The sequence below is a fragment of the Carassius gibelio genome, chromosome B17, assembly GCF_023724105.1.
Source record: "Carassius gibelio isolate Cgi1373 ecotype wild population from Czech Republic chromosome B17, carGib1.2-hapl.c, whole genome shotgun sequence".
NCBI lineage: Eukaryota > Metazoa > Chordata > Actinopteri > Cypriniformes > Cyprinidae > Carassius > Carassius gibelio.
The window spans coordinates 22,095,540-22,120,663 of NC_068412.1; the positions used below are offsets into that span (position 1 = coordinate 22,095,540).

The 25,124-nt window shown below is 36.9% G+C and overlaps 1 protein-coding gene across 5 annotated transcripts; it reads right to left on the reverse strand.

The window, feature by feature from the left end:
* Window positions 1-453: 453 nt before the first annotated feature.
* Window positions 454-25,124, reverse strand: LOC127976476 (stonin-2-like). 5 transcript variants are annotated; one of them, XM_052580918.1, is made up of 7 exons: window positions 25,067-25,124; window positions 20,057-20,216; window positions 19,151-19,315; window positions 14,711-14,893; window positions 6,787-8,661; window positions 4,398-4,600; window positions 454-2,652 (listed from the first exon to the last, which is right to left on the reverse strand). In XM_052580918.1, the coding sequence occupies exons 2-7, from the start codon at window positions 20,130-20,132 to the stop codon at window positions 2,575-2,577; spliced, it is 2,580 nt and encodes an 859-aa protein (XP_052436878.1). In that variant the 5' UTR covers window positions 20,133-20,216; window positions 25,067-25,124; the 3' UTR covers window positions 454-2,574. The 5 variants fall into 5 exon arrangements, with proteins under 5 accessions (XP_052436878.1, XP_052436877.1, XP_052436879.1 ...); XM_052580917.1 differs by having other exon boundaries at window positions 20,057-20,207; window positions 25,067-25,117; XM_052580919.1 differs by lacking the exon at window positions 25,067-25,124 and having other exon boundaries at window positions 19,158-19,315; window positions 20,057-20,205.

Here is a 25,124-nt window from a genome sequence, read left to right on the forward strand (position 1 = left end):
CGCCTTTAAAATAACACTGTGCAAAAGCAAGAAAATAAGTTATTTGGGACATCTGTCTGCCATAGAGAAAATTAGATGGTAACATAAATCACACTGTTGCAATGTAAGCACATGTAAAATTGTACTATACACATGTTTTTTTTTTCTATTCCAATTCATAGGTAGAAAAAAACTTTGGTGAAGCACTTGACAGGTTTTTTGAGAGCCATCCACCTAAGTACAAAAACAAGATATGAATATTTAATGTCTATACTAACATGTGGGTTTCTGCTCCTGTGACGTGTAACCTGTTTTGTGGGTCATGCATTTCATTAAAATGTTCATGTTTGTTCATATAACCCAATTAAATTGTGATGTATAGGAAATATCTTTTCAAAGTCTTAAAACAAAAGGCATAGGCATCCACAAAATCAAAATACAAGTGAGAACTTTTTTCTGTATTAAATAACAAGATTATTTTTCCCCCAAATCAAATATACTTTATTATATGCATGCCATCCAGCTGATAAATGATTACTGACTGAGTGATTGATGCTAGTGGAATTACAATTATGTGGAAGACAGGAAAACTTATAAAACTATATTATATGAACAGATATTCCTAAAAATGAACAAAGAAATCCAACCCAGAACCAACAAAATAATCAACCAATCCTGCAACAAACAAAAACCTCTTTAAGACACAGTAAATGAAATTGAAGACACTATTGCGAAATATGTATTTGCCCAATATCAAAGTGTCAGTATTAACAGAAGCATTCAAATATTGCAGAACTGCATTTATAAAAAAAAAAATAAAAAAAAAAGTCAAATAATTAAACAAAAAGCAGACAAGATTATCCTTTTTTTGTTTAACAGTGTGAGATCCCATCATCAGGCAATTTATAGTTCTATTAAATGTTTTCCTCTGCATTATAGGACAAAACAGATCAATCTTAAATCGTCATCATGTTAAATTACAATAAAAAAAAAATGTCATTTGTCATTTTCTAATTAATTCTTGATTAATACAAGGTTTGTGCAATGAACAATCAAATCAACTGTGACTCCCAAAACCAAAACAACAACATATGAAATAAAAATGTAACAAAAAATAATGGACAAATATTATTTGGGAAATGTAAACTTAAATATTATTTTTTTTAAACATGTATTTCTTATCAGTAAAAGTTCAACAACAATTGGTTAAATCAACAGAACATAAACCTGACAAGAAATGTGAAGAAAAATGACAGTAGTAGTTGCTAGTTTTACAAAGTTCAAGCTTTCTTTAGTCATTATGACAGCTTTTGAACCTACTTAAAGTGCCCCTATTATGGATTTTTGAAAATGACCTTTCATACAGTGTGTAACACACTCTAATTGAATGAAAACATCCTGCAAAGTTTTAAATCTCAAAGTGCACTGTGTATAAAGTTAACTGGCCGTGTCCCAAATGGAACACTTCATGTGCACTTTCGGTCTTACAAATGTCCACCGAATGCGCATCACTGTTAAGTCCACGAGACCGTAGTGTGTCACATTCGTCATTTCAGTATTCAAACGGGTGCTTGCGAGCGCCCCCCTTTGCTGTCGTTATGCACCCTCTAACCGCACTATTCCTGAGCCCGCAAAATATAATCAAAATATAATCCTTTCATTAACCATAATGGGGGCACTTTAATGGTTAAACTCAGTTAAAAAAATAAAATAAAAAAACTCATTAGCTCATCAAGAAATGCAAAGTAGTACATTCGCAATATTTTCCCTCACTGAAGTACTATGATTAAAGACTTGAACACATTTGCAGCTACTCAGATTTGATTCTATGTGTGTGTGCGCGTGTGTGTGTGGCAAACAAAACCCAAAGAAAAAAAGTGAACAAATTAACTGAATCTGAATCATATTTTCATTTGGAATTTTCATTGCTTCTATTAAATATTCATTAAAAAAAAGAGACGGATAAACAAATCTAAGGTAAACAATTCTTACTGGTTCCTTTAATTTTCCTAAAATGTATTTGTAATTAGAATTTAGTGAGGTTTACTTGTTTGTTTTCTAATTAAAATAAAATAAAAACCCCTGAAATGTGTTAGTTAACTAGTCCCTAGTTATCCTCTGTACAAAGTTAACTGAAAAGAAACTCACTTGGTAACACTACACAAAATGACTCTTCATAGGCCAAAATATACAGAAAAATGTACACAACATTTATGTGATATCTGCAGCTAAAACAAACCATAACCGCTGCATCGTTTAATGCAAAGTAGATTACTTTATGAGATGATTGAGAGTTACTCGCCTTGTAGACAAAGCCCGATTTCCATGTCAATAAAATACAATTAATAGCAATAGCAAATCATATTCTTGAAATATTTGGACATGCAATGCTTTCAGAGATCTGGGAATATACTGTAGTGTTGCAAGGGATCCCTTTTTGCATATCAAATCTTACTTCTAATCTTATGTCAATATTACACGTAATCTTTGCAAAAAGGAAACTAAAAACTGTAAACGAAAACTACCCCAGTTTAGGGTTGAACTTTCTGTCGTTCAACAAGTGCAAGCCTTAAACCGCCCTCTCTTCCTGGTTCCTCACTGTTGAGCACACCTGCCTGGTTGCTCCTTCTCAGGACTGTCCGATGTGCCCTCATTCTTCTGCTCCACTGCCACCTACAGGACAACAAAGGCAAGTGCAAGTAAGAAGTCGAGTAGGAGCAAACATTAGCCAGAAGGAGGCAGTCGCTCACAAGAAAAGGAAGTCGGGACTAATAACCTAGTGTAAACATAACAACTTAATTTCAAGCATCACCTGCTCTCATCTGCCCATGACTGACCTCACCGGGGTTTCAGACACCTGCTGCCTCTGTCCTGCCCCACAGCTATGCTGCATTTATCATATACAGCGAGATGCTTCATCAGCAGGTTTCTCTGTCATTCCTATACTGAGGTTATAGGCAGAGTTTTACATCTTGTTCCTGCCGTCCTGCTGTTTGTTGCACACCTCTGCTCAGTGATAAATCACTCCGTGTGGCTGCTGAACAGTAATGGGAACAGATGTTTGTAGAAAACAGCTTCAGCCACCTTAATGACATGTTTGGAATGCAGTAGGGAAAACAAGCTCTGGCAGCTGACACAGCAGGTTGCTTGAGGGTGACAACTTGTCTTTCAGTGGCTTTGTCACAGGGTACATGACATTTAGCTCAGGCTAAATCAGATAGCCCGAAGGGTTTGAAAATCACCACTTAATATCCAAATTAAATTCCTGGTTTTCTAAAGTGTAATACTTAGGGTGAGGAAAGGTGTATAACAAAACCTGGTTTAAACAGCTTTAATCACTACTACACTAACAATTTAAATAAATACAAAATTTTAATAAAATTAAATTAAAAGACTTTGCCTTGGGAACTAGTTGAATTAAAACATAGTTTGTTGATTTCGGTTAATGTTTATTTCATTTCTAATAATAAAAATCCCTTGTTGGCAAGCACAGAAGTTTGACCTTTTTTTTAGTTGGTCACCAGGTTTGCACAAATCTCAGGAGGGATTTACAGATCCTCTCTAAAGCCTTGAGGTTTCTTGGCTGTTGTTTGGCAACTTGAAGTTTCAGTTCTTCTATAGGACTGAGGTCTGGAGACTGGCTAGGCCACTCCATGACCTTAATGTGCTTCTTCTTGAGCCATTCTTTTGTTGCCTTGTAGGTATGTATGTTTCGGATTATTGTCATGCTGGAAGACCCATCTATGACCCATCTTCAGTGTTCTGGCTGACGGAATGAGGATCTTCTCCAAGATATTACAGTACATGGCCCTATCCATTTGCCCTTCGATGCATTGAAGCACTTAGCAGAATAACAGCCCCAAAGCATAATGTTTCCACCTCTGTGCTTGACTGTAGGGATGGTGTTCTTGGGGTCATAGTCAGCTTTTCTCGCCCTCCTAACATGGCGAGTCGAGTTAATGAATCATGTTCTTTGGCAAACTGTTGGTAGGAGATCAAATACTTATTTCACTGAAATAAAAATCAATTTCTAACCTCTATATAATGTGTGTTTTTTTTTTTTTTTGGTTGGTATTCTATCTGTTAAGATAAACCTACCAGAAATATTACAGACCCTTCATTTTGTTTGTAAGTGGGCTAACTTACAAAATCAGCAGGGGTTCAAATAAATATTTCCCACTGTATGTTTATAGTTTCATTTGGAATTTACTATGGACACTAATTAAGGCGACAATTTATTTATTTATTTATTTTAGTTTATTTAAATTTTTACGACACTTTCAGTTGATAGCAGATAACCAAAATATAGTAGTGTGTTAGTTTGACCTCATTCCTCCTTGCCTGGAGGACAAGTTGAGCAAAAGGTGGCACAGCTACTTCACCCTCCCCCCTAACACACACACACACAGACAGAATACCTGATAGGAGAAATGTGATTTGTAGGTGATCCATTTCTTCAAGTCAGTTCTGTCCCCCACGGACAGAGAGCGAACGGTGGTTTTGGACGCAGAAGCAGAGGGCATGTCAAACTCAACCTCCACTAGGCACTCAAACTTAGGAGGCACCTCCCAATCTGATCCCAGCTCCAAATGACAGTAGAAAGTATGAGGATGTCCCAGTGCTGCAAAAAATACCATCCACAACCATATTAATGTAATGTATGCAATATTAACACTAATAATTAATTAATGCAAGTCACTAGAGGAATTTTTAGATGACGTAAACCACTGGAGCTGACCAGTGTAGATATGTATAATTAACATTAGCATAGAATTGTCCTCAATTCTGCTCAAATGAACTGAGGAAAGTGATGAAAAATGATTTTCTTCAGATGAATGATGCCAAACAGCATTGGTTTGTGTTCGTCTTAATGGCAAAACTTGAATATGCAAAGAAAATGCAAATTTTTAACTTGAACCTAATTATGATGTAAATAACTTGCAAAAAGTAGCTCACAAGTCATATGAACTACTTCTGAAATACATAGTGCCTTTGTGTCCTTTTGAGAATTTGAGATTCTCCTTTTGTGTTCTATAGAAGAAAAAGTATTATGGGTGAGGAAATGATTTATTAAATTATTTTTCTCTATATTTTTTGCATATCATTCTTTGAAACATGGTTTTACAGAAGAGTGTATTTTAGAGAAAGAAAAAATCGTTTGAGGAAAAAGCTGAATTGCAAAGCTTAAAGGATGTCAGACTGTGAGGCTGTGAATTAACAGATGATGACAGCGTGAGTTTTGTCTAACCAATCAGACTCATGCAGGAGGAGGGGATCCCTGCTGATATACTATTGAAAAGCCTAAAGCACTGGCCATTGACAGAAAAAAAAAGATGCAAATGCTATGACAAAAGAAAATCTACAAACAGGATAAGAGAGTTTTACACTACTGCACTAGCTTTGGGAGTCAATACTGCATTAAGAGGCATGGCTTTTACCACAACATTGTGATTTGGAAGTTGTTATGATTTATTCAGCAGCACCAAAATATAAAAATATTTAACTACTATCTATACTGATATTATTATCATGACTATAGTGAAAGACAAACACTTAAATAATAGTATAATTTTCCAAATATTAGCATTATTTCAAAATCTTTTTATACAAGGCACCATTATACCGTAAGACTAAGAAAAAGTTACATTTGTTGGTTAATTTACTGACTAGACCTACATTATCTACATCCATGTGATGAAATGACTAGATAAAATAAAACAGTTCTTAAACAACTATTTGCATATGCAATTGCATAAGAGTTACTGGGAAAAACAAGGTAGTTTGACCTGAATGTAGAGACTGTATCATGGCTATTGCTACACTAATGCCATATCTAAATATTTCAATTTGTAGGTCACTAAACTGACAAAAAAACATGTGACATTAGGGATGTGCATGAGTACTCAAAAGTGACAGCAATTATTGGTTACTATTTGACTTCAAAATAACCTGTAAACTTTAGAACAACACAGGACAGTATTTTTGCATTCAAAAACTCTTAAAGGGATAGTTCACCCAAAAATGAAAATTGTCCAATTATTCCCTACATATTGTTCCAAACCCCTAAGACCTTTGTTCATTTTTCAGAACACAAATTAAGATATTTTTGATGCATTTCGAGAGCTCTCTGACCCTCCCATAGAGACCAAGTATCCTTACACGATCAAGGCATCATTACATCATTAAAATATTCAATGTAACATCAGTGGTTTAAACATAATTTTATGAAGCTACAATAATACTTTTTGTGCACAAAGAAAAAAAAAATTACTTTTTTTCAACACTTTGTCTCCTCCGCGTCACCCTTTAGTGGCATTTTGGAGAGTATCACATACGTAATGTACACAACGTATGTACGTGGATGCATTGTTTACATTCAGATCTAAGCGAAACAATGTAAACCATGTATCTACATACGTTGCAGCTGACACAGAGCAGCATACGTTATGTATGTGATACTCTCCAAAATGGAGCCAGGGTGATACGGAGAACACAAATTGTTGAATAAAGCCGTTATTTTTTGTTTTCTTTGTGCACAAAAAGTATTCTTGTAGCTTTGTAAAATTACGGTTGAACTACTGATGTCACATGGATTATTTTAACAATCTCCTTACTACGTTTCTGAGCCTTGTTCATGAAAGGATACTTGCTGAGAGCTTTCAGAGTGCATCAAAAATATCTTAATTTTGCTTGGAATTACATGAGGAGGAGTAATTAATGACAGAGTTTTCATCTTCGGTAACTATCCCTTTAAGTTAATTCCTGTTGTTCCACAATATGACATTTTGACCACCTCCAAGTTCCCACCTGAGTTCTTGTCTGGCAGGCGACTGATCCTCCACACCACAGACCTGAAGGCCTGTTCGTATTTCGCTGTGCCGAGCGTGACCCTCATGGCGGGTTCGGACCCTGAAGTGCTGGTCGAACCAAAACTGGCTCCTTTATTGAAGCGAGCCTTCAGGGACTTCTCTCCCGTCACACTCTCTCGTTTAAAGTTTTTTGCCCAAATTTCCGGTATGGGGTAACGGATAGCAACATTCTCACATGGTATTAATGTTAAAGGATCCCGATTGGATGAAAACCCAGTTGACATCACCAGCCAGGACTGCACCTCCACTTCCGCACCCTTGACAGAAGCGACTGTTCTCAGAGTGAAGGGAAGGGTTTTTTCAGCAAACGGTGTTCGGAAACGCAAAAGCTCAAAGCGGCGACCAACCGGTGGGCTAAACGTAATAGCATGGGACTCTGCAAACTCTAACTGGTCTGCACACTCATGCAGTCGACAATCCCGCAGTTGAATCCAACGTGACGTTGTGTTGGAAATTATGTCATGCCGGGAAACCACCTCTTTACCTTTGACCTGGACATCATTGAGGCCAATACTGCAAGGTGGAGATCCATTCAAGAAGGCTAGCATGCTCACTCGGGTCAAAACTAGCTGCTCTAAGATACGGCTGTCCCCTTTGGAGACAATCCCATAGAAGTTATCCCTCACCTCTATGTGGATCTCCTCCTCAGTGTAAGTCGTTGGCCAATTAAGACCTTCTTGATCCACAGAGAGGCCCACAAGGCTCTCCTGCAGAGCATGTTGAAAGCTCAAGAAGTCTTCATAGTTGGTTGTCCCAAGCTTCACCGCTTGCTCTCTCACAGGCATATGAACCACTGTGACCTTGGGCTGAATCTTCCTCTTCTCTTTGTAGACCACATGGTCTACACTGATGGTATGAACACGGCCATTCTCGTCGTAGTTCTGGAGCTTGGGTTCAGATATCTCATGCTGGGAGTTTAGCTGGAACTCTTTGAAGGGCTTTTCCAGCCCTTTCTCATAGAAAAGTCGCAGCTTGCCACTGTTCGTCAACCTGACAAATATTGGTCCCCAGTGACGTGAGGACATAATGTTCTTCTTCTCCGGGATGCGCAGCAGCATGGGCCAGCCATCCTTGGGCGTCATATGGTCTGGTTTGTAGGTAGAATCATCAGAGTAAACTTCCTCCACTGGACTATCTGGTAGAGTAGAACTACCATCATGGTCAGGGTCAGAAATGTGAATATTCCTGAGCTGATCCAGACCATCTATAGGAGAGCCTGGTGAGATACTATCTTTTCCAAAAACAGAGTCTTTCTTAGATGAGAAAAACATAATGGATTCCCTTTTGATATCAGCATCTTGATCCTCAAAAAACGGTGAGCTGAATGTGGACACATCTGGTATCTCCTGACACAAGCCAATGCCTTGGGACGTTTTGCGGTCTGTTTTGTCAAAATAGGCACTGAAAGGGTTAATAGGAGAAGGTTGTAGGTTCAAGAGCTCATCATCCAGGAAAGGGTTCTTCTTGTTGTAAGGGACGTTGCTGTTTGATAGTGTGTTATTAAACTCAAAGATGGAATTGGTGCCATCAGGGGTCAGGTCCAGAATGTGTCTCTCTGTCATCTGGCCACAAAAGGAAGAGGAAATCAGGTTGCTGTTGGCATCCTGCAGAGGAGAATTGTTGAGGTTATCCAGTTTTATATTAGACTGTTTCCCTGGAGGTTGGAAAACTGAGTCCTCATCATCATCAAAGGTAACCCAGCTGGCAAAGCGGTTGGAGGTGACATAAGATTGGCCATTAGTGTGTTGGTTGTTTGCTGTCCAGTTGAATGAATCCATGTTCATTCCTTCATCCTCTTGGCACACAGAAGAATCTATCAATAAAAAAAAGAATACAGAGCTATTTCAACACTTTTAGATGAAATTTGAGCAGGAAAAAAGCATGTCATATCTAAGAGGCAGACATAATCTTATAAACAAGAAAACAGATAACCTCCTTGGATTTTCCAGTGTCCGTTGAGCCTATTTCTGAAACCTAATGAGAGTCACAATGGTTGGATTATTTTGGTCCAAACCAAGAAACGACTGAAAGACATTTCCACTAACAGGAAGAAGGCAGATTCCTATCAACCACAATTCATAAGCATGCATTTGAATACTTTCTCTCTCCTTCAACATGCTATTTATTAATTTCAATATAGATATACTAATATTTTATAAGAAGAGGTTTGATTGACTACAGAATAATGAAGTTTTCATTCTTGTTCAGTCAGTTTCACTAGGACAAAATGGATCTATAACAATGGGATAATTGAGTAATCAATTTCTTTTTAGTCACACCAAGGTCATCTGTCCCACTAAAACAGTAAAACTGTTTTTTAAATGTCACATAAACACTTTTCATCTGAAACTGGGACGTTCAATAATTATGAATGAACCTGCAAAAAAGCATAAGCAAGAATGATAGCTAAAGAAAAGAAACAAATCATTAATTAATGAATCCTTCTGCTCTTTTGAACCAAGCTCAAACTCTTATATGTTCTAGTTCTCCCATGCCAAATTAGAGAGACAGTTTTTACCTGTTGCTAGGCACCAGCATTCCCCACCTCAGACCTACTTTCTCTGCCAATGCAACAAAGCACTGAATGGTCTGTCTCACATGCTGAAACTGGAATGACTGCACTATGCAACAAGAGCATGCATAAACACACTCTGACACACTAACTCACAAACAACAATTTTATAGAAACTAAAATCCAATAAACAACTAATAAAGCTATGGGCCTTATTTATACTTGAATTGTTCAGGCCAACCTCTTTCCAGTCTCTTAAAACATTGCTTATTAAATGTGTGAGAGTGTTTGCACTATGGCTTGTGGCTTTGTTAATCCTCTCATATTAGTTCAACAGGGTTCATCACACTACAAATCAGCTGAAACAATTACTATAACAGAAAATATTAAAAGACTACAATACAAGACATTTGCACACACAGAAGCAGCCAAAAACATAAAAAGACTCTGATTTCAAGGCTCATATCTTATCAGCCCTGGAGGGAGAAGGTTAAAAGATTATCCCAGCTCAGAAGAAAAATGCAATGCCCTAAATATGAATACTTATGAACATCGTCTGCGCACCTCCAAAGCATGTTTGTTCATGTTCTTACAAGGGATACATCAAATCAGCCAGAGGGTAAGATAAAATTGCAACCATCAGAACAAATGTTCAAGGTTCACTTAAGTTAAAGTTAAATTAGCATTTCTATATATTTTTCCTACTTATCTCTATTTTTTATTCCAACAAAGAGACAGTTTAATTGCAGAACACTAGCATTCACTGCAACACGTATTAATCAGCATTTAATTGTTTTTGAATAAAGTAAACATTCTTAAAACAAGAATGATTGATATGCATATGCATACATTGTTTTGTTTTTTCAAATATATTTTAAATAAAAAAAAATGACATTCTGACATTTTACAATTACAAGCATAAATCAGTAACAGTTTAGTGAGGTTTATGCTTTTAACAAAAAACATCTAACACAACTTTGCTTATGAAGAAAATGTATCTTATATTTGGACGAGAACTATAATGGGACGAGAAAAAAGGAAGAAAGAAGCAATTTTTGGCATTCTAGAGAGTCTGTTTTACGGAGTAAATCGTGAAAGCAAAATCTTGTTGCCAAGCATCAACTTACTGGTATTTCGTACCAAGTAAAACTCAGCATGGATAGAGCGCTGATCCTGAGGCTATACAAGCAATGCCAAGTGAGACTCCAACAAATGCTCTCACCCAGCTCTTTTTTAAAAACCCTTTTAAACACTACCCAGTTTTAAAATACAGAACTGAAAGACAAATATATGCATAATCAGCATAAAAAGATAACATATTTCTTAAAAGAGGAAGAAAGAATGGCTAAATGAAAACTCAGCAACTACCACAAGCATTTATAAGTCAAAACTCTGTGCAATGTCTGTCACAATGCAACAATGTGAAGAAAAAGACTCACCAGTACAGCAGATTCAAGAGTCCAGGTGCTAAAGAGAGGAAACAGATGGGACACCAATTGTAAGGCTTCTCTACGGCACCATGCATTAAAAAAAGCAGGTCACATGACCTCGTTCTCTCCATGAAGTGCCCGCACAGACATGTAGATGCCTGTTGGTCTGCCTCCCAGCCTGCCTCCTTCACAGGAGGAGTCTACATTTTTTGACAGGTAGCTGTCTTTACAGAAACCACATCTCAACACTCGCAGAGAAAGGCATTCTTGGAAATATAATTGGTCGAAAACAAGTTCAGAAACATTTTGTGTGTTGTCTCATGTTTGTCTGTAACCATGTGGAGAAGTGATTCTGTCCTTTGAATATCCCAATCATCTACCATATAAAAGAGAAGACGAGAGAATATGACACAGAAACTGACAATAGCATGATGCATCAATAGCATGATGGTGTGCAACAAACAACTACTTTTTACAGCTACAAAATGTGCAAGACAACTGCCATCTGACTGCAAACTTAGGAGCCGAGACAAATGGTTGACAGGTTGTGTTTGCACTGAAGTCTTGATCTGCTTTGAGATCTCTCAATCCTTTCAGCACTAAGCTACTGACCTTTATTTTGCTGGTTTCAGGTCAGTCCTTCTAAAACAGAGCATTAACTGGGGATAACTTTACTGGAGTTACTGTGCACCCATTCATTTTCCCTTACATTCTCATCAAATTGAGAGTCTTACTGTAATATTAACGTTAAATGATCATATTTTACCATTACTCTAAACCTTAAAGTCACCAAATGATGTGTTATTTTAGACAATGTTGTCTGTTTTGCTCAATTTTCCAATGGAAACAAAGACAAATCAGAACTATAAGTCCTTGAGCAACACACAGTGGCATTTTATTTCTTAATGCACGTTTTGAATGAATTGGGTGACCATTTGGTTCGTTGAACCACTTGCCATAGATACGTTGGGTTTGAAGCGGAGCATCAAAGTACTGAAGTAACAATTCAAAAGCATGCAGAGTCGTCGCTTGTGGTACCAATCAATGGTGATGATCCGCTTCTAGTCGAACAAGCTTAATGATTAAATGGACCAATCATAAAGAATCATTTACTTCACTCTTGAATGAATCAGCCATTTGAACGAATCAAATGAATGAATAAATGACTATATGGCTTAATCATAAAGACATTTACCACCACCTACTAGCAGTTTTAGTTTATTATTTAGAGTATCATATCAATAAAGTAATAATGTATTATTTACATAGTAATAATAATAAAATGTATTATTAAATTTGAATCCCTTACCAGCCCTACAAAAAATAAAAAAACATGATTCTTTATTTTAGAACATGTTGGCTTTTAGACAGCTTTCTGTAAATGCAAACTATATATTTTAAACCCTAAAGACATGCTGTTTTCCATGATGTGTCCCATTTGAAACTCACCAAACCATGTTGGTGAGAAAACACACAGTGGAAGTGTCATCTCTGACAGGCAGAGCTTTCCCATAATGTGAAGCGGAGTGATAGCTGCAGGTGTGAGTCACAGGAGGCGGGTTTTTTCACGAGGACATTTGCAGGGGTCAAAGGTCACAGACGGTGAGGAAGCATGTGAGAATCCCAGCAGGATGTGCTCTTAAACAAGCTGTTGCTCTACTCTATAAACTCTGCTGATCTGAGATTACAGTAACTTCTGCTGTTCTCTGTAGAGATTTGCTAACTAATGACAATGGCCTTCTGTGTGGGTGCATTTGGATATGACAAAACCACATTCACACATGCTTTCTGTTCCTCTATTGACCGCACGCACACACACACACACACCCATTACATCACTATGGAAAACAGCATTCTTATGCATCACTGGAAATGGAATGAGAAGGAACTTAAAATGTGCATTGTATATCAAATGCACTGCACATCCTCATAAAGAACATCATTAGCCATCTGTGCCTGTAAATTAGCCTGACGAAGCTTTCGTAAAGACCTGGCTTGCACCATACAGCTGCATAAACACTCGTATTCATTCGTTACCAATAGTCTCGACTTACAATGACACATTCATAACTATAATGTTTCATTCATGAACATAAGATATAAGTCACATAAAGGGCGAGATTTAACAAATAGAGCTTAAAGCTGACACAAGTCAATGTGTGCAGATAGACACAAGCCATGTGCAATGTATACAAACAGTGAATGCAGCTCAAACAAATTACAGCAGAGAAGAACTATGTACACAAATAATCAGCAATTACACACAAATTTGCACTCAGTTCAGCTGTAAATAAACAATCATGGAACAACACCCAAGGGTCACATGCTGAAAGGAAAACAAACAGAACGGCGCCCTACTGCCAGGTTTTAGCAGCGTACCCTTCAACGCACTAAGGGAAGGAGCAAAGGCCACTGGGTAGGGTGAGAATGGGTAGGGTTAGCAGAGTTTCAAACAGTTTGACGTCTAATGGTATCTCGCACAGACAGATCATAGGGAAAATAAAAAAAACAAATGCTGCTACAGAAACTTATTGATAATGATTGCTATTGCTCAAACATACTCCTCAATATTAAAAACTCACATGTAACTAGACCTTTTGTACTACAGGCATGAATGAATCTCAGATCTCCAGGTTTGATGAAGACAAGGGCACTACTACTTTTCAGTGTCATCCGACTTTTTTTATTTATTTCACCTAGAGGCCAATACAATGGATGAAAATAGCAAAATCAAAAGAACAGAGACATGAGAATAGTATCTTTTGAGTAAGTAAGCAGTAACCAATATCCATCAAACCACATTCTAACAAAATCATCATAGCAAAACATTTTTTTAAATGATTAATTATTCATTCCCTTATGCTGCTATTCAAGTGTGCTCACTACGGCTGTACTGATTCGATCAAAAATGCAGTAAAAAAAAACAGTAATATTGTAAAGTATTAATACAATTTAATCTAATTCTATATTATATTTTAATAATTTTACTGCAGTCTTCAGTGTTACATGATCCTTCAGAAATCATTCTAATATGCTGATCTGCTGCTAATTTTTGTTTAATTATTAATGCTGAAATCAGCTGTGCTACTTAATATTTTTGTTGCTTTTATATTTTCTTTTCTTAATTTAAGAAAAAAAGTTTTTTGCATCTCTGTATTCCTTTTCTTACAAGCTCAAACATGACCAAACTCCAGTGTAGCTCGGCATAATTACACACTTGACTATTTACTGTAACATTTGCTTTAACTAACACTCAATATGCACTTCTATTCACTCCTGCCTGGAGTGAAAATTCTCTTGCAGTGACTCCATCTTCCCACAGCCTGAGAAATGAAGCATGCTGCATTTTAATAAATAAAACCGTCTTAAGCACCTCACCCTCTCTTGTTTCCATAGAAACCCTGGTCTGAGTGAGCTATTGCTGGAGGGCCGAGGCGAGAGGCCTGAGATGGATCGTGCAGGAGCGCTAACCGCTCTGCCACAAATTACCTGCGAGAGAGAGCGTCCTGCCTCAAATCAGCACAGCGTTCCTTCAGAGCCACCATCACTCACACGAGAGGAGCGTCTGAGGAGCAGCTGTCAAAGAGCGTGTGAATTTATTTGTCCAGATTCCTCCATCATTTACTACGCCACAAAAAGACGCCGTCTTTTCATTCCACCTGCGTTCTGCGTTCCTGGATTCGACCCCGAAGGCTGTGCTGAGCAACGGAAGGGATTTATTGATGGATAATTCAGCGTGTGAAGCATTTCCTGTGCAATTCTCACTACCTTCTGTCTTCTCACGAGGGGACAGACTTTAATTACTGTTTGAGGCACTGGGTGGATATAAAACCGCCACTTACAGATGTTCGACTGATGAGAGTTTATCATTTATTCATTTATTAACTTGGCAGGTCTGACTCTGTGTGTGTGGTACTCACTGGTAGAGGTGGGACAGGAGGGTGTTTGACTGGGTGGCTCTTCGGTGTTAAGTGAGGGCAGGTCACAGGAAGACGCCCCCATGCTCACGGAGCTCTGCTCCTCTGATTGGGTGGTCCAGCTGCTCTCTGATGGGGGAACGGCACTCCAGAAACTGGCCGAAGAGCAAATGCTGTGCCTCGGACCTTCAATAAAACAACTGTCTTTAGAGATATAGATTTAGGATATACAGGCATAAAACAACTGCTATCTTCACAAACAGGTAAAAATTCTGCATTTAAAAAGAAAAAGTTCACAAAGAAATTTGTGTTAAAGGATTTCTCTCATGCAGGTCTAATATATATATATATATATATATATATATATATATATATATATATATATATATATATATATTAGACACACACACACACACATAATCCACGTGTATGCCATTTCTTTTTTATAATAAATATATTTACATACATTAATTTTAAACAATTTGTGGTTGGTAAGATTTTTTATATATTTCTCACTAAGGAAGCATTTATCATATTGTAATATTGTACGATGTGAATTATTATTACACTTTAAAGTCACTGTTCTATATTTTAAGAGCTTTTATATTGTCATTTATTCCTATGATGAAAAGCAAAATTTTCAGCAGCCATTACTCCAGTCTTTAGTGTCACATTATATTTCAGAAATCATTCTAATATGCTTATTTGGTGCTCAAGAAACATTTCTTATTATTATCAATTCTGAGAACAGTTGAGCTGCTTAATATTTTTGTGAAAACCATGACAAAGAACAATATTAAATTATTAAAAATAATATATATATAAATATTTATAATAGAAATCATTAAGCTTTTGATCAATTTAATGCATCCTTGCCTTATTGTATGCAATAATTTGTATATATATTTTTTTAAATAAAATAAAATCTTAATGCGCCCCCCCCCCCCAAACTTTTGAATGATAGTGTCGATAAATATTTCCATTAATTTATTTGCATTTCACTCCATTTTAATTTCCTGAAATTAAACGACTGTAATTCATGAGTTGAGTTGGAATCTGAAGGCATTGTCATTTTTGATTCTAAATGGTGCACAACTCTGTTATGTGTGTGTGAATACCGTAAATGTGTGTCGCTAATGAACAGGTGTTATCACTGAATTAGGAACGAGAGACTATTAAATATTCACAGTGGGAAAAGTGCTTTAGTAAAAGGATTAAACATCAAGGGTGAGGCGAGATAACATAGCATACTGATTTATATCAGCCTCGTCAAACAATCGAATCAGTCTACTCAATGATTTTAATTAACACTGCTGTAATTACTATCAGAGGACATATTACTTACGTTATAAAATACTGTGTAGTAGAACGCTTTGAAACAATGATAGAGAGAATACAGTAGTACTACACAAATGATGTTTTAGATTCAGGTTGGAGTAAATATGTAAACTCAGATGACATACTTCCAGTTATTTAAATACATGTAGGCACTGCTGATGCTTAATTAAACAATTGGGATTCAAAAACATCCCAAACACAGGATGTGTTCACTGCCTAGCAACAAATCCAGCCGCGTGCTTTTTTTTCTGGAGCTCAGTTAAAAATTCACAAATGTAGTTATTTAAAACTATGACCTACTTAAAAAAAGTACAACATAAAGACGAACTTGAACATTTTACAAGGTTACAGGTTGAAATGGATGCAGAGGTACATAAGATTTATCATGCAAGTCATTACAGCGATGAATTTAGAATGTATATAGATCATCTAAGTATCACAAAAACAAAAAAAGATGATGTCTAAGCATGACACTACTGCATCATCAGGTTGTTCACATAAAAGTACAGTCAGCTAAGGAATAATGCCGTGCATGATAAAAAAATATCACTTGCCAAGTGATTAAAACTCTTCCCTCAAAATAATAAACTGAATTTGAACTGATTCCAAAAACTCAAATCTCTATATTTTCATATAGCTGTCTTGCCACTGATGAGTGGAATCTCAGTCATTCAAATAAATAGTTTTAAAGATTTTAATAAAACTCTCAGTCTATAAGAAAAGAAAACAAGTGTGCATGTGGGATTACTCCACCTAACACTCCTTTTCCTGAGAGTTCCCAAACCTCTGATTTCACCACAAACAACTTTAGATGGATCCATATGTGCTCTGATTGTTTTTTTTTTAACACATTATGTTCACAATATACTTATTTCTTATTAGGTTTCTGCTGCATTAGCATAAAAAAAACATTGCTTTCACTACTCATCTTTGTTGTTTTATAAAATAATTCAAGTAATAATTAATTAAGTATTCAGTCAATCCAAAGTGATATGAATCTGGATGCCTTTGAATATAAATAATGTAAGACACTGTGGTTGGATAAACCCTACATCAGACACTGGCTTTCTGGCTGCTAAAGCTTCCCCTAGACCACACATGGGAATTAAGGCATCAAACCTGAAATCATGTTGGACAGCCCCTGTAATCGGACTAAATAAGAAGTACTTTAACAAACCCAGGCTTGATCTCTTAGTGAACACATTATGGAGGAATGATAGACTGGCTGCACCCTTGACTTCATCCTAAGGCAGATTTCATGCAAGAGCAACAACAGCTGAGATGAAAACTCTGCTTATGGCTTTAATTAGGGTTTGAAGGGTTTGGCCATTTGCATGTTGCTGCACTCGGCCTCTCACAGGAGATTTCCTGGGAAAGAGTTGCTGGCAAAGTTGCTGGGTTTCGACAAGAGTGGGGGTGGGTGAGTCAATGTGTGCAAAAAGAAGACAGACAGAGATAAACACAGAGACCGACAAGACTAGACCAAGCACCGGGCCTAAAGGAAGTGACACAGACCATTTTAAGTCCAACTCAACTGAGTCAACTTGTTGTAGAAATCAGTGAAATAATGTTTCTCTTGAATACTGGAAGCATTGGGAAATTCTTACTGAAATGGGTGTGGTTTAATTGTCCGAAGCTCAAGGCTGGCACAGCAAGGTTGCTATTGTGCCTTTAAGCAACGTATAATCCCAGGCTGCGCCAGGAGATTTGTCAATATCATAAATCACATGACTATACATTCATTTGTTGAGGAAACATCTGTCACCCAGTACTTTGAGTTTATTTTGAGTATCATTATGAAACTATTTTGACTATTGTTATGAAACAGAGGAAATGCACTTCAAGGTTTAAAAGCAGAAATGTGGAAGTCATACATGCACTTACATTAACTCTTCCATGAACTCAAATATGTGTACGTTTGTGAGCCTTTTGGAATGTCTATATTTCTACATAAATATGACCCAAGTCCTGAAAGTAGACAGTGAGACCCCATCAAAACCATCTATAAAGTGTTTGAACACCACAAATCCACCGTCAGACAGATGGTGTACAAATGGAGGAAATTCGAAACCACTCTTTCCCTCCCCAGGATTTATCCACCAACAAAGATCACTCCAAGAGCAAGACTTGTAATAGTCCACGAGGACTTCTAAGCAACTAAGCGCCTTTCTCACATTGGCTGATGTTCAAGTTCACGAGACCACCATCAGTGATGTTTCCTGAAGAGCATGTGGACAAACACAGGACTACTGGAGACATGTGTTGTGGATGGATGAGAGCAAAATAGAACTTTAAGTTTTAAATGAATGAGAAGCGATATGTTTGGAAAAAAGAACACACTGCATTCCAGCAGAAGAACCTTATCTCATCTGTGAAACATAGTGGTGGTAATATCATGGTTTGGCCCTGTTTTACTTCATCTGGGCCAGGACAGCTGAAGCTAGTTGTTCATAGGAGGACACTATCATCATAGAGTAGAAGGGGTTTTTGTACTGAGAAACAGGCTAATATTCCTACAAGTCATTGTGTTGTACTGATCAGCAGTTACAAGAAATGTTAAACTGCAGTTACTGCAGCAAAGGGGGGCCACACCAGATACTGAAAGCAATAATTCACATCCTTTTGCAAACACAGATATGTAACACTGGATAATTGTAGTAAATATTAAAAAGTAAATATTTTCATCTAATTTGTTTGATTGGTTTTTCTTTGTTTACTTTCACTTGTGCGAAAATCTGATGATGTTTTGGGTCATATTTATGCAGAAATATTGAAAACTGTAAAGGGTTTGCAAACTTTCATGCAGCACTGTGTGTGTGTGTGTGTGTGTGTTAACCTTAGAGTACTTTAAGCTCTTTTCTCAGACGATTTTGCTCTGCTTTTCTGATTTTGTTTGTTTCCTTATGATATGACCCCTTTTGAAACTGTGTGCATTGCACTGCTCTGTTTTCTTGTATTGTCAGGCTTTTTTAATGAACTGAGGGATGATGGATTGTATTGTACTGTACTGAACCCTGAACATGCATTTGGGAGCACAGTATGTGCATCTCACGGTTAGATTCCAACTTCCATGCAATAAAAAACATATTTAAGTTGTTCTCATACCTTTTACCTGTGATGGCGGGGGAGGAGAGGGTGACCATGGTTTGTCATCAAACTGAATCCAGGAATTCAGCTGTTCTGCTTTCTGACCAGACACACATGGTACTTCTGTCCAAGCAGCAGAGTCCTGCACAGGCTGATCTGAAGAGGGCTGGAGGTGGTCCTCATCTTTGGACCAGAATAAGAAACACAGTTAGAGAAATACAGCCTCTTCTCAGTAAAAAGGTCACAGTTAAATGTTAAATCTAGCAGGGTGCAAGAACTGTGGACTGTTCCCGCAGTAATCACTATGGAGCAATGACCTCAGGATGCAGGAATCTCACAGAAAGGTCTGAACACAAACTCAGACACTCAGCAAAAAAGGTTACACGTCTTTATAATTCCTTACAAATGGTGCACATAAAGTCCTGAGTTTCTATTTCAATTAGACACAAGAACTTCTAGAGCTTTTTCTTTGCCATCTAAAGCATCATTCAACCATCCAACATCGGGCATGACATTTGTCAGGGTAGCACCATATTAAATTTTTACAAAAATGATACAAGGCTATGAGGGATATGTGGAATTATACTGTTGTTTAACATCATGCCAATAGTGCAGCTGCCAAACATCTTTCCCTAGACAAAAACTCCATAACACTTGTTTTGAAAGTAGCGAGTTTTCATATTAGTACTTTTATACTGTATACACTATATAGTCTATCCCTCACAGCCTGCACATGCATAAGATTCAGTATGGCTTCTGCCCTGACTATGATCTGTCACTGACTGGTCAAATAGAAAACTTTGCAGACATTCATCAACAGAGGATTCAAGGTACACATTCTAATAGTTACTGTAGGTTTGATCCATGAGAATTAAACTCAGAAAACAACTTGTAACTCTAAGTAAAGACTATGTTTGCACTGACCTGCCTGTGACTCCTCATCTGAAAAAGCAACCCAGCCTGGTCTGGGATCAGTTCTGCCACTGGCTGTAGCAGCCATGGGAGTTGTCCTGTCCTGTGTTTTGTACCTTGTAACGTCGTCTCACTCCCCCCAAATCTTGGACTCCATGCCCACCTAGAAAGGCTTAAGAAGAGAGAACCATTAGGATTTCCATTCATTAGGATTTGATCTAATTTGATAAAGGTACCACAAAATTAATTTTAATTTAAAAGGGACCTTTTGACCTTTGACCAAACAGTTAGAACGGACAAACAAAAATTAAAACAAGAAGCAAAATGAAATGTTTTTGAAACATCAATGAATCTTAAAAACCTGTAATATTTTAAATATTAGTTAAAAAAAAATAATTACACCTGAATATATTTTAAAATGGAGTTTATTCCTGTGATGGGAAAGCTGAATTTTCAGCAGTCTTTAGTGACATATGACCATTCAGTATTCATTTAAATATGCTGATTTGGTGCAGATGTGAATCAGTGTGAATGGCAAAAAAATCAGTTTCAGGAATCAGTATGAGTTTCAGGAATCAGTGGTGTAACCACAGTTGACATAACAAAAAGTAAAACATAACTCATCCCGTGAAGCCAGAGGAGAACTAACTCAATCAGTCAGTTCTTCTCCGGCTTTACAGGATGAGTTATGTTCTTTTGTGGAGTAGTGCTTGTTGTTGAGAACACAAAAAGACTGCAAATTTGAGGCTGTGATACCACAAATAAACAACCATTGCTACAGGAATAAAATAAGAGACAGAGAATGGAAAACTCAAGGACGACATGTATTGTCTAGGCAAAATAAATATCTCCACAGCAAGTAATGACAGCAGTAAACACAGAAGGCTTGTGTAAGTGTTTTTGACTGCCAAACAGAAAACAACATGCCTCAACAGGGCCCTTTAAAACAGGATGGAGGCAGTGCAAAGCCACAGGAAGGACTACTGATAAATGTCTGACAACTGAAAACCATTTATAACCCAAATAGCTACTACAGCCCCTCTGGCTACTCCGATCAAACATCATACAAAGAGGAGACATAAAAGCAGTGCGTTTAAAAAAAAAAAAAAAAAATTCAAAATCAAAGCTTCAAGAGTCAAGGATCACAGCTCCCTAATGTATTATTAAGTGTGCACCACCAAAAAGTCACAAATGCCCTTCAAATGTCACAAAAGAGGAAAAGCACAGTGACAAAGCTCATAGGCCATTGTGATCAGGATTTTTCCACATCAGAGAGGGGCGATTTTCTAACCTAAATCCAGACCCTGCAGGAAGCACACTTTCATAGAGGAAACACACTTGGATGTGCTGAACAATCTGGTAAATTGGGGCCAATTCTGTAACATGTTTTTGTTCTGGTAAATCTCTCCTTTGCATTCACAATCCGGCTGCATGCTAGCTACCCTTTCTCAGCCCCCTATTTCACACCAAACAAAGCAAGCACCTCCCTCCAACTAGATTCATTCAACATTGCACAACACCCACTGTTTATTGAAAAACTCAATAGTTTGGATGCAATAAGCTCCATATCTTCAGCCATCACTTGGCCAGTCATTTGACTATTAAAAAATGATATCATTGAGTATTTGAATTTTTTTTTTGAATGTATTGTTACTAAAAAAATTATTTTTTTATATTTATATATATATATATATATATATATATATATATATATATATATATATATATATATATATATATATATATATGTTAATTATATATATATATATATATATATATATATATATATATATATATATATATATATACATATATATACACATATATATATATATACATTTGTTGTAAAATGGCCTGAAAACTTGCATTAAAAACTTAAAAACTTCTAATTATAAATGGGTCTTTTTGAAAATAATGATTTAAAATATAATTTTTTTATTATTTTACACTATGCTATAACTTTTTTTCCAATTTAATAATTTTTTTTTTTTTTTTTATACAAACCTGTAATTATAAATTTTTAACTAAACAAACAGACAAATTACCTAATGTAAACATCACAGTAATTGTTATTAGTTCCTGGTTTATCTTGAGTCAGATATGAACAGAAAAATAAAAAGCTGTAAAAAAAAAAAAAAAAAGTCTACTCAGTCATTTAAAGAGTCAAACCATTTACTCACTGATGAGTCTGGGTCTGTGAGATTTGTGAACCTGTTTGATATATTCAAATCTTTACAAAATCACACATACAAATAAAGTTGCCCCATCTGACTTTATTTAAATTTTTTTCTGAAATATTTTCATTCTGGCCATTTCCACTCTGTCTGAAGCCTTTAGAGTGTATAGCCAGAATTTTAAAAGCAACACTGATGTTTGCAGCTGCAAAATCTTACAAAACTCCCATCCACTTCTCAGACTCCAACGGGCTTGGGCTCTGGCGCTCTGTCAGTTATGTCAGTGGTGCATGCAGGCGTCCACAAGATATGTGCACAATATTGGGACGTTTGGCAGAACTGGTCTGCAAATCTCTCTCTCGCACAGCCATCCGAGAGCTCATGATCATGCATGGCATCATCATTCGGACTGTGCTTTCAGACACTGCATAATTTCCTGCTGTCAGCGCTCACAGTCACAGTGAGTTTGCCTCACACAGTCCAAGTTTTAACACTTTATAAAAAAAAAAAAAGGTGGCTAGGAGTAAAGACAAACAGATCAAACAGGAAAAACTGTGTCCAAAGTGTCCAGAGATGTAGGAACAAACAGTTGTTATCTATGTGGTAGATCTGCTATTTCAAGTCACAGCTAGACCTCAAAAATACATAGTGGTCACCATCTAGACACCGAGTCAACAGGGCTCAGTTCAGCCTCCTATTGGGCCAAAAGCAATGATCCAAAGTATTTATATATATATATATATATATACATATATACAATCTCCTGCCTCACTAACCATGGCATTAACGATTCCTGGCTTTAAGACCAACAAGTTTAAGGGGCCAGTGAGGAGTCAGATCATCCACTAGCACAGAAAAGAAGTTCCTTAGCTCCTGCAGTGTCCCCTACTGTGCCTAGCAGGACAGACCCCGTCATTCCCTAAAGCCTCACCTCATGGAGTGGGCTTACTGAGATGCCACACTAAAACTCAGCCCTGCACCAAAAGACAACAAAAAGTTATTTAAAAAAGTGCCTACATCCCTTGCTTCCCAAAAGTGATCAGCTTCATGCCAAATTCACACGAAAAAAAAAACTATTTACAGAGTAGTGAAGCTCACATGAATAACACCATAGTTTCCAGACGCTCTACCAGAAAATCCTGCTGCGCTCAGTCTTCAAAGACATGGCCATCAGCTCCAAAACAAGCAGAATGAGTAAAAACAAATATCAGTAACTAAATCCATGTATAGGTAAAGAGGTCAATCCACCACCTGGGACAGATGAATGCAGATAATGAAGAACATTTCCCCTCGGATAATACACCAAATGCCCTGCGGTAACACTGCCCGTATACGAAGATGAACACTGACAACTACAAACTTTCTTTTCTATACATAGTGAGCGAGACTATAATTGAGTTAATGTAGACAGGTAAAATATACATTTATCATTGCCATACGCAAACCTTCACAATGAGCCAGTGAATAAGAGTATTTTCACAGAGGTGGAATTGTGGGCAGGTTTTGCAATGTAGGACAAAGGATAATATTACATTATGTCTTGATTCATTTCTGAGTGATGCTTTGTAGTCTGGTAAATCCCAACAAGGACATGGATATTTAAGGTGTGCGTTTTTACGTAGACAAAAGCAAACTGTACAAGCCCAGATCTAGCCATGACTCACAGCAAGAGAAAAGCTCCATGTTATTCACATACCTGTACAAAACATCAAAAACACTGCCGCCACCTCCACATGCTTTTCACAGCAGTTGGATTTATCATCCCCTGAGGAACTGAACACCTCTTACAAACATTTACCATGGTAAGCACAGTTTCTGCCAAAGTACCTTAGTTACTAGTTATTGCAATTACAAAAAGCACAAGCACAATTCCTATTTCAAATGGTGCATTCCCTTTTAAATTCATGAATTGATAGCAAGTGTTTGATTGGACACAAACCTATGCAGTGCAGCATGAGTCTTCAAAATTTTAAGATCCATTTTTTTCCACTAAAACTGAACTGAAGATTGCTTTAAAACTAACACTAAAAATTACTCTAATTCTGATTTCATAGGTTTGGGGGGTGATAAAAGATATCAAAAAATTACGAAAGATGATAAAACTATCTCATATTAGTTCAAGAAAGTCCCATATTGAGCAGCTTGTGTATTATTTGTTGAAAACTGGTTTTGTTGTTAAAATAAGTGACTGCAGATTCTTTAAAATCACTGGTGAACCCTTCTTGTGAATATGCAGAAGTGGGGGCATACATGTATACAATAATAGATAACCATGCATTATGTAAATGCACCAGATTGCAGAGAGTGAAACAACAAAAGTACTGAGAGTTATTATTATAGATCTAATTAAAATTATTTTTCACGAACACCAAGTAAGAATATAAAAGGTTTGCATATCACAACAGTATATACTGATATGATCGTTTCCTTTCATTGTCAACTCAGATTCATATGCTGAACATACAACAATAATCTGCTGTGATGTTATCAAATGAGTAAAACAGGCTTCAACACGTAACAATGGCACAAAAACAACTAGAAAGGTCTCTTTATCACATTAGCTTCACATAAAAACTTCTTCGATCAGTGTATTCGGACATTTGATAACTTTTTGCCATGTATTACATATATAATGCTACCTATATAAACAAAGCACACGCGCTTACAACAACCTGTTGCAACACTGGGAGACGAATAGTTTCACGTTAACTAATGTAACTTAAACATTTAACCCTGAATATATATCTGTGAATATATTACAAAGATTGATAGGCAAATTAAGTCGACGGTCCTGTGTTTAACCCAGCGACGAGCCCAAAAAAACAAGTGCACGGGATTATTTACATACCGATATCGTGTTGTTGAGTCCAAGCAGATTGTCGCTCTCACTCGCTCCCGGTGAATCT